General features: G+C 50.8%; 2 protein-coding genes across 4 annotated transcripts in view; both read right to left on the reverse strand.

Annotated features, from left to right (window-relative positions):
- Nucleotides 1-1,704: 1,704 nt before the first annotated feature.
- SOCS2 (suppressor of cytokine signaling 2) lies at nucleotides 1,705-8,706 on the reverse strand. The gene is made up of 2 exons (XM_045872855.3): nucleotides 8,568-8,706; nucleotides 1,705-6,842 (listed from the first exon to the last, which is right to left on the reverse strand). Exons 1-2 carry the CDS (start codon nucleotides 8,704-8,706, stop codon nucleotides 6,385-6,387), a joined length of 597 nt encoding a protein of 198 aa, XP_045728811.1. The 3' UTR covers nucleotides 1,705-6,384.
- Nucleotides 8,707-8,716: 10 nt separating this feature from the next.
- Nucleotides 8,717-13,387, reverse strand: part of MRPL42 (mitochondrial ribosomal protein L42) — an 82,205-nt gene continuing 77,534 nt past the window's right edge. For 2 of the 3 annotated variants that reach the window (XM_064590785.1, XM_064590786.1), the window contains exon 7: nucleotides 8,717-8,925. In XM_064590785.1, coding sequence (XP_064446855.1) covers nucleotides 8,717-8,925 — 209 coding nt within the window. The remainder of the gene's footprint in view (nucleotides 8,926-13,387) is intronic. The other variant, XM_064590792.1, reaches the window with a different exon arrangement.

The raw sequence follows: 13,387 nt of genomic DNA on the forward strand, positions 1-13,387 counted from the left end.
GCGAATTTGTTGTTTCTGCCGATTTCTGTGGCGTAACTATTCCCACTGTGGCTGATTTCAATCTGCCAATGATTTACTCATAATGATTGAGCTCACAAAATCCCTAAGTACAGTGGACCCCCCTTCTCCACGGGGGATGCATTCCAAGACCCCCAGTGGACGCCTGAAACACGGGTAATACCAAACCCCACGTATACTCTGTTTTTTCCTATACATACATATCTACAATAAAGTTTAACTATAAGTTAGGCACAGTAAGAGATGAACAACAGGGTAACATAGAACAATGACAACAGTATACCGTAAGAAAAGTTTATGTGAATGTGGTCCCTCTCTCTCTCAAAATACCTTACCGCACTCACCCTCCTTGTGATGAGATGGGAGATGATAAAATGCCTATGTGAGCAGAGGAGGCAAAGTGAACGAGGCAGGCATTGCGAGGTCGCGTTTGGCTACCGGGGACTTCTGACCCTACGTCAGGATGAGGATCATCTGCCTTGGGGACCGCGACGGGTCATGGGTAACGAACAGAGCCGACAGCGAAGCGCTGGATGAATGACCAGGCGCCACTCCATCTACCGTCCGGCTCTCAGGAGCCCTGGGCGAGCCACTGATCCTCCACCCCCGGACTTCCTTCACTCGGCCATCTTTTTAGCCACTCTGCTGTTTATTAAGAGCCTCGCTGCCTGACGGATGAGAATAAAATGAGATCAGAGAAGCAGCTGATTTTTCTGTCAGTGGTTCGAGCAAAGGAGACTGAATGGGGAGGAAGTTGAAACTATTAGCTAGAACGTGTTTATGGGCTTCTATTATCCCCATTCTCTCTGCCCCGTATTACTGCAGATAAGTGAAAGCAGATGCCCTCATCAGATGTGCAAAATACAAACACGCTTTCTGACCAAATACCGACCTGATGGCCACAACCTGGAAACAGAAAGAGGGAGAAAGCAGCTATGGTGGAAACCTCAGAAAGGCCAAATTCATCAAGATGGCGGAGGGGATGTTAAAATGGGACTTTCTCTGGGTAGGAACAACATGGAAAGTATTTTTTCTGAATGTTAAAGATCACAGCAGCTTTCTGGACCCAAATCTAAACAGGAAAAAGCATACCAAACTAACAAGGGAAAACCGTTTGGCAAAACAAATTTTTATCTTAATGTGGCTGGAAAGCGGGGAGATTTAGGAAAGTTTTCGGAAGTTCTGCGATGGAGTCTCACCCTCTCTGCCACAGGAAAGGGGCTCGCTGGGTGGTTATTTATGCTTCGACAGAAGAGGAAGGTGGCTGGCACCATCTCGTTCCCTCTCACTAGGACTCTGGCTTGCCTTCCCCTTCCCTGAGTTTCTAACGGAGGCAGCACCACATGAGTAATACTTGACACAATGTGCTCCCCATCTCTCCAGCAAGGCAGAGTTCCTCCACGTGAAGGATGTAGTTCAGAGTTCAGAGTTGTCTATACAAGCGCTTTTCTTTTTACGGCTCAGTACATGTTTGTTGATGTGAACCCCATTCCCGGTGACCACACTTGTCCATCCAGTCTGATCCAAAGCTCCTGAAGGCGTAGGAAGGACTATCTTGCTCTGCTCCATGATTTCAGCTTCCTTACTATCTCGGCATTTGGGATCCCGGGGCTCTTCGCCGCCTACGGTAGCGACAGCTGTTACTTTACTTTAGTAGTGAAGTGAAGGAACCCGAACTCAAGCCACAGAGAGGAAAAAGCAGAAAAATCAAAAATATGTGGTGAGAATCTGAGGACAAAAGAGGCCTACGCGGGAGGACAGAAACAAAATGATCACAGATTCATGCTTACAGAGGTGAGAAAGGAGGGGTGGAGGGCATTTCCCTTCCATTCAAATGGAGTGCAATTTAACAGTGAAGAAGGGGCGTCCGGTACTTTACATCAAACACACACACACACATACACATAAAAACATGCCCATAAGCAAAGTGTGGCATTTGGGGCCACCGCCTTGTTTCACAACCTGAAAGGAATCAAAGAGAGATTGGGGACAGATTTAATCTTTAGATATTTTAAATCACTGGGTTACCCAACTCAAGGAGAAGATAATTACTCTCTTTCACTGCAGTAAATAAGGCTGAGCAGGGCTGTGTCAGATGAGCTAAAAGGCCCATTTATGACACAACGGGGAGAAAGGCAGGCAGGAATTCACTGTGCCATTATGCCCAGGAACGGGCAAAACACAGAAGGGGCTCCACTGGTGAGGACGGGAGGGTGGGGGGTCACCCAGGCACCCATGGCTGGGTGTGAGTCCCCTCTGGCAGAGATAGAAAGGAGATCACAAAACACACATGGATGGCAGGTTTCAGATTTTAAAGCAGCAGATAGGTTAGAAACGTAGAGGAGTTAAAATTAATGCCACACTCTAATGTGGATTCAGGACATCATGAACCCCAGCAGAAACTCTCCCCAGGGTTGGGGTGGAAGGAGCCAAGAACTGGTATTATCCCACATAGCATTCCAAAGGCCCGCTCTAAATTTTCAGAGGCAAAAAAATGTGATGTTAAAAGCACTGTAGGGGGGCGCCTGGGTGGTGCAGTTGGTTAAGCGGCTGCCTTCAGCTCAGGTCATGATCTGGGGATCCTGGGATTGAGTCCTGCATCGGGCCCCCTGCTCAGCGGGGAGACTGCTTCTCCCTCTGCCTCCTCCCCCCTGCTCATGCTGTCTCTCTCTCAAATAAATAAAGTCTTAAAAAAAACCAACACTGTAGGGCTTGCAGGATAGCAAAGAGGAACACGGACCATTCACACACAGGGTAGAAGGGTGCAGCTTTTGCAAATACGAAACCCGAGGTTAGACTACCTGGGCTCAAACACCAACCCTGCCATGGAGTTGCTGAACCGGGTGTGTGTGTGAGCATGTACACACAAATCTCCTGGGTCTGAAAAACCTTCTTCAGGAAAGTGTCAAGAGCTAAAATACATGATCTGAAAAGTGATTTCAAGCTTTAAAATTCTAGGAAATAAAAAACTGGGAGAGGTGACAGGCCTCTTAGTAAATGAAAGGCCTAGAATGAATGACAACCCGTAGAAGCATTAGAACCGAGCCCCTGACCACAGAGACAAGACAGGCCTCAGCTCAGCTGTTTAAATGGAACCGGTCACTCAACCCCCACTACCCTGTGCCTAAACCGACAGCCGAGAAGGGCACGGCCTGGTCTCAGGACATTCCATCCCTCGGATTATTTGATGACGTCTCTGTCTCCTACCCTCCTACCAGGGTACAATTTTCTAAAAGCAGAAAAAATCCTTCCCAAGAAAATAAACACTCCAAACAACTGTCCCATTCTGTTACCTATTTGGATTACATAATTACTATGAAGTCAAGACTTTCTTACTGACATGCCAAAAAAGAACTCTCAGCTCATAAGCTAAACTGCCTTTTCTTCACTGTCCAAAGCTCTAAAAAAACCCCAAGTACCTAAAAAGCAGTCCCTAGAGCCCACTACGATGGAATAAAAAACTCCACTGCCACAAATCCGCTCAAAGTGGAAACTCACATCAAAATATTTTAAGTCCGTGGAGATATAGGTTAGTTCTGTGTACTCTATTCTTTTAACAGTAACAACCATAAGACAGACATACCCTCACTGATGTCCCAAAGTGCCCTCTGTAGGGAAAGAATACTGGTGATTTTTCCTAGCTCTGTTGAGGATAATTTAGTCAAGTGCACATCCTAACTTGGTGGTTCGACGATCTGTAAAATGGGGCTAGCAACAATCGGCAGCATTTACCAGCAACCAAGTAAGACAGTTAACCCTCTCCTGACTTACATCCACACCAGGAAAAAAACCCACCGGGCCAAGGTGACGCGAATCCCACAGAGTACATTAATGAAGGTACCCACACTTTTCCCATTGAGGCAGCAGTAAAAAGGCTGAGGCTTCCTTTTACAGCCTGTTCTAACTTGTTCGTCTGGATCAATGTAGAAATAGCAGCAATTTGCTCTTCATAATTCCTCTCCAGGAATAAAAAGGGCTAGGACGTTCCTGGAATGCCTCCTCAGGTGTACCTCCTGGGATCACTGAACTTTGCTCATTCGGTCGGGGTGAAGATTAAATGACATAATGCATGTAAAGTGCTGAGCGAGAACTTGACACGCAATAAACTCAGTAAGGAAACGATGTTTGTAAACAACAACAACAACACAGCAAAACAACCCCCACACCCGCGCCCTGAAAAAGACTGTCTCCTGATGCTTATCAACTTACTCGGAACAGGGAAGACCGACACATAAGGTGATGGTTCTAGCGCACATCCCAGAGATCTTCGCTATCCTCTGCTTTTCTCCTAACTAGCCACCTGCTAAATGCTAACGCAGACCTTGCCACAGTCCCGTGAGTACTCATACCCCACCTGTCTGTCCAACCCTCAGCAGTGACAAGTATCAGAGTCTGAATCAATGAGAACAGAAATGCAGAAGACCTTAAAGAAATTCCAAAGCCCCTGGCCCCGATCCTGTGGAGGTTTTGCCAGAAAAATCAGACACCCCACACTAAACAACTGTTGTCAGTGGGGAAAGGGGGCAAATTAAGCACAGAATCTGAAGACCCTAATGAAAAGGTCCCCATTATAGACCAGACCCCCAAAAGTATCGCTCTTCTTTAAATTTTAGGCTACAAATAAATTTCTTTCTAAGGCACACCTAGCAATCTTTTGTGTTTGGCTCTGCTGTTTGGACATGCATGCTTAGGTTTTCCTTCCAGGCACAAAACCATTTTTCAAGAGCTTCATGAAAATGTGAATATTTTCATGACATGGAGATAAGCAGATTTTACTATAATTTATAACTGAATTTTCTAATTCACTTTGGGGCACACACATGATCTCCAACGTTCGCTTTCCCAATGACACACCAGAGTACGTAACTATGCAAGGTATTTTTTAAGGCGGCAAAACAAATACTGTCTGGACTGTAAAATTTAAAGAGGTTCATCCGCAACAGTCATGAGACTGTGTGACAAAAAATAAATAGCCATAAAACTTTTAATTTTTATTTTGAATTATGCCTACTCAACCCATAGAAGACCAGGATGTGTCACAATCTTTGTAAGTTTCTAAACCATGTTTTTGGAAGCACCCAGGGCTTTAGTGTGATGCCTATTCAATGTGTAAAAGACCAGGCCACTGGACAACACTTGTCCTTTCGAAACCATGCTTTCCAAAACGCAAAGGGCTAACGCGGCCCATAACTTTAGAGAAGGGTAAGTCATGTTCTACCACTTGCCGAATATTTGGCTGATTTCACGTGATGTGAGTTTTTATGGCAACTATTACCATGAACGTGTCCGTTCTCTACAATTCCAAAGTAATAAGTGCAACTTGTAAAAGTTTTTTTTTTATTTAATACATTCTAATCGAAGAGTAACAGCAGTAAATAAACACTTTGAAAAAACAGGCAGGTATCCCCCTATATCTGGAAGAGAATTAAGTCAAAGTATTCTACATGGTAGAAGGGAGACAACTGCTGATGTCTGTGGTTAGACAATTCAAGGACAACTTGTTAATTTCTACAGCCATTTCCAAAAAGTCAATGGCAACAGGGTGGGACACAGCTACTTGAAAGGATCAAATGTCTGTATCTACATGGTTTTATTAACAGGGGTTGAGCTGCACCTGTAGAGTATGACATTCTTGTCTTTAGCCTTAAAGGAAAAGACAAAGTCTTTTCTGTGTGCACCAGTTTGAAATAGTTCTGAGATAAGGCTCCCTTAAAACGGATTACTACAGTACTCATTCACATGAGAGAGTTCATAGGTGTAGTAAAAAGTCAAATACAGGATTTCATGGTCACCTTTTTGGTTGATTTGGTTAATTGCATAAATGAAGGATAAATACTCACAAGCTTATCTGTTTAACAAAACTCCTAGGTACATCAAGAATGCAAAAAGAGAAAATGGCCTACAGGGGACTCTGACCACCAGGCATCTAAAATTGAAGCTAAGCCTGGTGTCAGTTGGTTTCCTTCCACTCCTTCTGTACTCCTGCATCCAGTTCTCTCCCTACTACCGGGGCGTGGACCTTTGACCTAATAAGGAAGAACCTCAGAAAGGCATTCAGACTACCTACTACTAAGGCATTCTGATAACACGTTCCTTCCAGCCTTTCCTTGGGACATTTTGTTTTTAACTTGAGAGGATTAACGGGTCTTGGTCAGCCTCAGGAAGGTAAGCATCACTCTCAGGTGAAAATATTTGGGGGAACTTTAAATACCTAGCTACCTCGGCACAGGTTTAAATTAGATTGACTTCAGCTGTTTTTAGAATCCCGAGTAGTTATCCAGAGCAGTCACTCAAGTTTTGGTTCTCTTTGACATAGCTGCATTCGGAGAGACTCTATATGAGGCATGGTTAGAAAAAGAGAAGCACTTATACCTGGAATTTATATTCTTCCAAGTAATCTTTTAGTCTCGTTGGTAAAGGCAGCCCCCAGATGGTCCCGGTACATTTGTTAATGGTGAGTCTACAGAGATGCTGCAGAGGTGGTGCTGATGTGTAGAGTGGTCTGGTCAGGTAAAGGTGAACGGTGCCGTTCCGGGGGGCTTCTGGCCCCGTCCGCTTATCCTTGCACATCTGAACATAGTAGTCGATCAGATGAACCACACTGTCAAATTGTTTAAGCTTGGACTTGACACATATGATAGAGTCCAATCTGAACTTCCCATCTTGGTATTCGATTCGCAGATTAGTTGGTCCAGCTGATGTCTTAACAGATATTGTTAGCAGGTAGTCTGAATGCGAGCTGTCTCTAATCAAGAAAGTTCCTTCTGGTGCCTCTTTTAATTTCTCTTTGGCTTCATTAACAGTCATACTTCCCCAGTACCAACCTGGGGTTTTTGGTCAAAAAGAAAAAGAAAAGAGGGTAAAATAGTTATTATAAGGAATTTTAAAAATAGGGCAAATACCTGGCAACAGTTTTTCTAGCTCTAAGTAGAAACGTGTGAGTGAATGTTTACCAGAGACTACCACAAATACTTTCGGTAGAAATTTAATGAAACTGTGGGCCCATTATACTTTATGAACCCAAACTGAGAGTCAGCTTTTGGCTTTAAAAAGTAGCTTTCTGTAGCTGTTCTTTAAATTATCCGAAGATTTTTCTCCTAATGAAACAAAAGAGTATTTGCAATATGACACACTGGCTGACAAAGCATGATGCGTCTAGCACTATTCAAGTGAAATCAAAGCAACTTAAGAGATAAATCAGAAGTTAGAACTAAAAGTCATGCCCTTACAAAAGTGGAGAGGCCAACTCCAGTAATTCCAACAGGGTAAAAACCAAAAGAACTTTTGGGAAGGTTGGTGTCCACCCTACTCCCCCCCCCCCCCAAATCTGTTCAGGGCTGCATCTGTTCAAAGCCCTTGGAAAGCACTGCTATTTACGTCTTCTCCAAGTGCAGACCCAGTCTAACAGCTTCTGTTTGTTGCTTTGATTACAACTACCTTATCAGTCATTGAGAAATGAGGGAAACCCCAACTGGTAATTAGCACTTCAAGCTTACAACCTGCAACTCTTTCGGATTTTGCCCTAATCCAAATCCGATCACAACCGTCGGTCTCCCCAGCATTCTCGATTTGATCGGCTTGCGTCATCCCAGGGTCCATCCTGTTTTCAGCAATGACTTCGAGACCTTTTGCATAAGAAGTCTGACAGTGTGCTCTCTTCCCCCCCACCACCACCCAAAAAAACAGCTCCGATACCTGCAATCTACCGGCCCGCCCCGCTGAGGGGAGAGCCTGTGGTTGGCACTCAAAGACCGGAACTGAGAGTGACTTTTCCCTCTCCCTAGTGCCACCAAAACTTCAACTTAGCCCCAAACGTAAGCTTTTAGGATTCCAGATTTTGAAAGCTTGCGTAGTTTGCCAGATTTTTTTTTTTTCCCAATCTGTTCTTTTTTCAGACGCCGAGAGACGACAGCGGGCCACGCAAAGCGCAAGATTGCCCTCGAAACCAGCAACACCCTGGGCGCGCAGCCCCTGAAGGCCGCGCTCTGCGGGGGCTCCGCCGGCCGCTTTCCGCCCGGCTCTGCGGCAGCCGCCTGCGCCCTAATCCGTCGGTCCTTGGAATTTGGCCGCCAAGATCCCGGGCTGCCGCGGCTGCTCCGCTCGGGAGCCGGATGCAGCTGGAGCCGCGGGCAGCGCAGCGCCCACTCGCCGCGCCGGTTCCCCGCGGAAAGGGAGGCGCCTGGCACTTTCTCCCGCCGGGGTTCAAGCCCGTGTACCAACTCCCGAGCGGCCGCGGCAAACAAAGGTTCCAGCGCCCTACGAGGCTATTTTCAAGAAGCCCTTCTCGCGCTCTGCCCTCCCCTAGGCCTCAGAGTCCCTCGAGAACCACTTTCCTTTCGCATTCCCAAGGACCCAGGGCCGCGCGGGCATCCTCTCCGCGGTCCCCCGCCCCGAGGCGGAACGGGAACCGAGGGGCCCTAGTTCCATCCCATTCTTTGCTCCCCACCGCGGCCCCGTTTCCTAGCCGCGCTCCCCGCCAGCAAAGCCTGCAACCGCGTCTTTGGGGAAGCTACCCCTGTCGCCCGCGTCGCGGCGGATCGGCTCCTTACCTGTTTGACTGAGCTCCCGTAGGGCCTTCGCCAAACGCGCCGCCTCCGGGGACGGCTCCTCCGCGGATCCCGCGGCCCCCCACTGGCTCTGCGTCCCTTCCGCGCCATTCCCGGAGGGCTCGAGGCACCGCAGGGTCATGGGAGAGAGGTCACCGCGGCAAAGACAGGTGGCCACCCGCGATGGGGTCAGAGCCGGGCACGCGTCCTTCTTGGAAGTCAGTGGGAACCCAAAAACGAGTCCCTGCGGGGTATCCGAAATGGTGGAGGGGGAGGGGATGGGGTGCTTCTGGTTCTTCCTCCCCAGGTTCCAGTGGACGAATGGCAAAGTCCCCTGCAGGCGCGGTCACCCACAGTTTGCCTGCAAAAAGAAAGTATGGGTTTGGGTCAGTCCAAGCTGGACCCCTGAGGCTGGGGTGTGGGTGGGGAGACAGAGACGTGGAAAATCCCGGGGACTCCTCCACGTCTATACTCCTGCACCATTTAATCCCAAGCATCCAGGGACTGCCCCGGCCCAGCTGTAGAGAAAGGATAGAGAGAGAGCAGGGCTCCAAGACGCAGGAGTTGCCGAGGGGGAGGGGGTGGGGAGGGACAGGATGAGGGTGGGGAACAGGGTGTCTTCCCGCCCAGGGCTACTGGCTGAAATCGCAGACTAGCAGAGCAGTCACCTGCGGGTAGGGTGGCAAATAGGCCCTAGTCAAGGACAAGCAGAAAAACTGTAAAGGAAAGAACAGGAGAGATCCCCAAATTGGCACTCCTGTATCTCACACTCTGCACAGCCCGGGGGCTCCGGGACGAAGCACCCTGAGTCGCCAGCCCGGGGCGCCAAGGTGCGGAAGCTGCCGCACCCTCCCCTCCGCCCGTTTCCCAGCGCCCGCGTGGGGCAGAGGTGGGGGGCGCCGCCGTGCGCAGTGGCAGCCGCCGCGGGCGCTGTCGAGGAATCGGCCCAAGCGCGCAGCCCTCGCGGGGGCTCGGACCTGAAACCCCGCCGGGGCAGAACAGGCGGCAGCTAGCGCCGCTGGACGTGTAAGACAACGATCGCGGAGCCCTTACCTCGGCCTCGGCCGCCGCCTCCACACCAGGCAGCCTCCCCAGTGGACATGGGGCGGGGGAACCGGGAGGGGCCCGGGAGAGGAGGGGTGTCTGCCCGAGTTTCCCCTGTTGACTTTTAATTTGGGAACGAGATGCCTTGGGGATGCGCTCTGCGGCAGCCAGAATTCTTGCGCAGAGGGCAAACAAAAGAGCCGGGGACCATCGCCTAGAACCCCCGGGCTCCGAAATCCCCCACCCTGGCCAGCTGCTGGCTTTTCCTCCGGCTGCGACCAAGGAGGTGGGAAGAAGAGAGGGAGGAGAAAGGAGCTAGGGCGGGAGGCAGGCGGGTGGGGAGGAGCGGCAGATCAGGTTATTAGGAGGATTATTAATTTGGATGGCAGTTTGCGGCGGGGGAGAAAACTCCGCGGAGACTTCCCGACGCCTAGAAGGAGCGGAAGAAAGCAGGCTGCAGCGCCCGGCCGCGGGACAGAGCCGCGGCTCCGACTCTGTCTCCGGCGGTTCTGAACTGCGGAAGCCAAGGCCGCCCCGCGCTCGCGGCCGCGCCCCGGTACCCTCCCCGGCGACCCCCCTGGAGAAGAGCCTTCGGGCTCCCCGGACCAGTACCTGCCGCCAGCGCCCGGCCGAGCTCCTCCGGCGCCCCGGCTGTGGGCGCACGGGATCCTGAGGCTGTGCGCACGGGTCCCCGGGGCGCACTGTCCGCAGCCCGCGCAGCGCCGGTAGCGGCGGGCGAGGAGGCTCATGCTTCAAGGGAAGCCCAAGGCCCGCGAGCCGCTGGGGCGGCGGCGAGACATGGCAAGAGTTAAACGTCTGTCCCCGGAGCCGGGTGTGCGCGCGACTCCCCAGCCCCGCGCGCCTCTCTCGCCCCCGCCTCCCTCCCCTGTCCGCGCTCCCCTTGCGCCCCGCCCGGCTGCGGCGGAGGCCGCTTTCCAGGAACTTTCCAGGAATCCACCTCACGTGACCGCGGCCCCCGCTTCTGCTTTAAAGAGGCTCCGGCGCGAATGCGCAGGCTTCAGGGGAGGCGGGCTGAGAGCGCTTGGTGCGGGGCTGGGCGGAGGGCCTGCCTGGGAATCCGCCCGCCTCCGACCCGGTCGCTCCGAGTGCTCGGAGGCGCGCAGGAGAGGCGCCCCTGCCACCGCCGTCCCCGCTGCGGCGGCTGGAGCCTGCCCCCCGCCGTGCCCGCCGTGCGCTGGGGTCTGAGGACTGAGACTTCCACGGCCAGCCGCGGGGCTCTGTCTCTCCCACCCTCTCCGCGCCTTCTCGACGCGACCCTCCCGGCTGCACATTTTGTGAGCGGGGTGTGGGAGGGACGGGGGGGGGGGCGATAACGGCCCCTCTCGCTTTACAGCACAGTAACGGAGTGGGAGAGGCCCCTTTCCAGGCGCCCGCGCTCCCGACCGAGAGCCGGAGATGAGGGCCGAGGGGAGCGGGCCGGAGGCGGTGCTCTCGCCCAGGTCCTAGAAGGCAGCCCACGGGTGCAGAGCGGCGCCTCCTTAAGCAGCGTTAGCGGCTCTCAGTCTCCTCCCCCAGGCGCTCCAGCTCGCAGTCTCCCGCACCGGCCCCACCGGGCTCCTCCTCTCCTCCTCCTGCTCCCCCACTCCGCTCCACCGTCTCCTTCCGGCTGACAGCCCGGCTCACCTGCACTGACTGCTGAGGGGAGCGCCCTTACCTGCGCGCCTCGGTGGTGCTGGGCGGTCGGCCTCGGTGCCTGCAGTCCCGAGAGCTTTTGTCTCGGCGATTTCCCGCAGGGCTGGCGCCCAGGGACTGGGAATTCGGAAAGATCCCGTCACTTCCCTGCGCGGAGACCCTCACCTCCTCCCACCCGGTTGGAGGCCACCTGGCCTTAGTTGGAACTCAGCTCCTTGCCTGCATGCCCGTCTCCAAAATGTGACCTACTTTAAATGTGACCTACTTTTTTTGAAAACCATTAACACTCATGGGAAAACCGGATCCAAATTTTCGATAACTATTTTTCTTTGAAATACTATTCTATTGCATCACTTGTCAAAAGCTTGAAAGGTCAATGGCCACTTGCAGTTGAAGCAGCGGCTAAGGGGAAGTTGGGCGCGGAAGGGGGAGGAGGCGTGGGGGCGGCGCGGCTCGCAAACCTTGCCTGGTGCCCCCCCTGCTGGCCCTAGGAGGAAACAAACCAGCTTCCTGCCTTCCGTGCCAGGAGTCAGGGAGGAATGGTTTTCTCAACAATTTTCCGGCTTTTGAGTAAATAACTCTGCAAATGATAGGCAGGTGAGCCAAGAAGTGAGGGGACATTTCCCAGCTAACAAAGGGCTTTGTCAATGATAGAGTCGTGTGCATGGAATCATGTTTTGTTTTTTAGAGTCTTCCATGTGGAGGGCAGAGCTAATTCAACCCTGGTTAAAACTCCCTATAAAGTAGCTGAATAATTTTGCCCAAGTCATTTAACTTGTCTCTGGACTCTCGGCCTTTTCTATAAAATTGAGGGACCGGACTCCAGTCCTGGCTCAGGGACTGGGATGAATGAACAAATCAAATTCCATGCAGAGTTTGTGTATAGTCTGAGGCCCAGAACCTTTAAGAACTGGTAATCATACTAGGGTTCACTATGTTCTAAATTATTCCATATGGCTTCTGTTCCTTTCTAGAGAATCCCAGATGAAGGGTGTACCCACTGTTCTGGGTAGTTTAAATAAAAAGATTTTAAACATTTTACAAAGATAAATTTCTGTTAGTCAGTTGAAATGAATCTGCCAGCAACCCTCCTTATAATGTGCTTTCCTGTTGCCTCCTAACATGTGCCATTTCCTCTTTCTCGCACACACGGTTCCCTCTTCCTGGGTTGCCCTTCCCCAGATTGGGTATGTGGCCAGCTCTCATCATTCGAGTCTGCGCTCAAAGTCATCTCCACAGACAGTCATTGTCCACAAAAATTACAATGAGCACAATGTCAGCTGTAGGGGCACCAAACTTTGTAGCAAAGTAAGATTCCGACTTGTTTCTGAAATGTTTCCCAGCGATACCCAGCATTTTGTTGGCCTTTTTAATCACCAAGAAACACATATGGGAGCCTCTTAGGAAAATATTTATGGGATCATGTTAAGTGAAAAAAGGTAGAATATGGAATTGTATCTATGCTATGATTACAACATAAAATTATGTATGCCTGTGGGCAAAAACAAGGAAATGTGGAGAAATGAAAGCAGCTGTTTTTAAGGTGGCAGGATATAGGTGAATTTTTAAATTTGACTTCCCTAATGCTTTTCCAGTATATTTTTTAAAAGATTTTATTTATTTATTTAGCAGGGGGTGTTGGAGAGAGAGAAGCAGGCTCCCCACTGAGCAGGGAGCCAGATGTGGGGCTTGATCCCAGGACCCCAGGATCATGACCTGAGCTGAAGGCAGACACAACCCACAGAGCCACCCAGGTGCCCCTTTTTCCAGTATTTTGGGTACAGTTACCATTTTCCAAAACTGCATGTGGATCAGTGTCTTCAGTGACTCGAAGGGAGTAGAGTGTAGTTTGTAGAGCTTATGACCCCAGTCCAGATGGATCTCTCTCCTGAACTCCCAGACCTGCCACTCAGCATTGCCTTTCAGATGTCTAATAGACATCCCCAGTTTAACATGTCCCAAACTGAGACCCGATAATTTCTTTTTTTTTTTTAAAGATTTTATTTATTTATTTGAGAGAGAGAGAATGAGATAGAGAGCACGAGAGGGAGGAGGGTCAGAGGGAGAAGCAGACTCCCTGCCGAGCAGGGAGCCCGATGCGGGACTCGATCCCGGGACTCCAGGAT

The sequence above is a fragment of the Mirounga angustirostris genome, unplaced genomic scaffold (assembly GCF_029215605.1).
Source record: "Mirounga angustirostris isolate CCGP_5_RB_7025 unplaced genomic scaffold, mMirAng1.0.hap1 SCAF_5, whole genome shotgun sequence".
NCBI classification, from domain to species: domain Eukaryota; kingdom Metazoa; phylum Chordata; class Mammalia; order Carnivora; family Phocidae; genus Mirounga; species Mirounga angustirostris.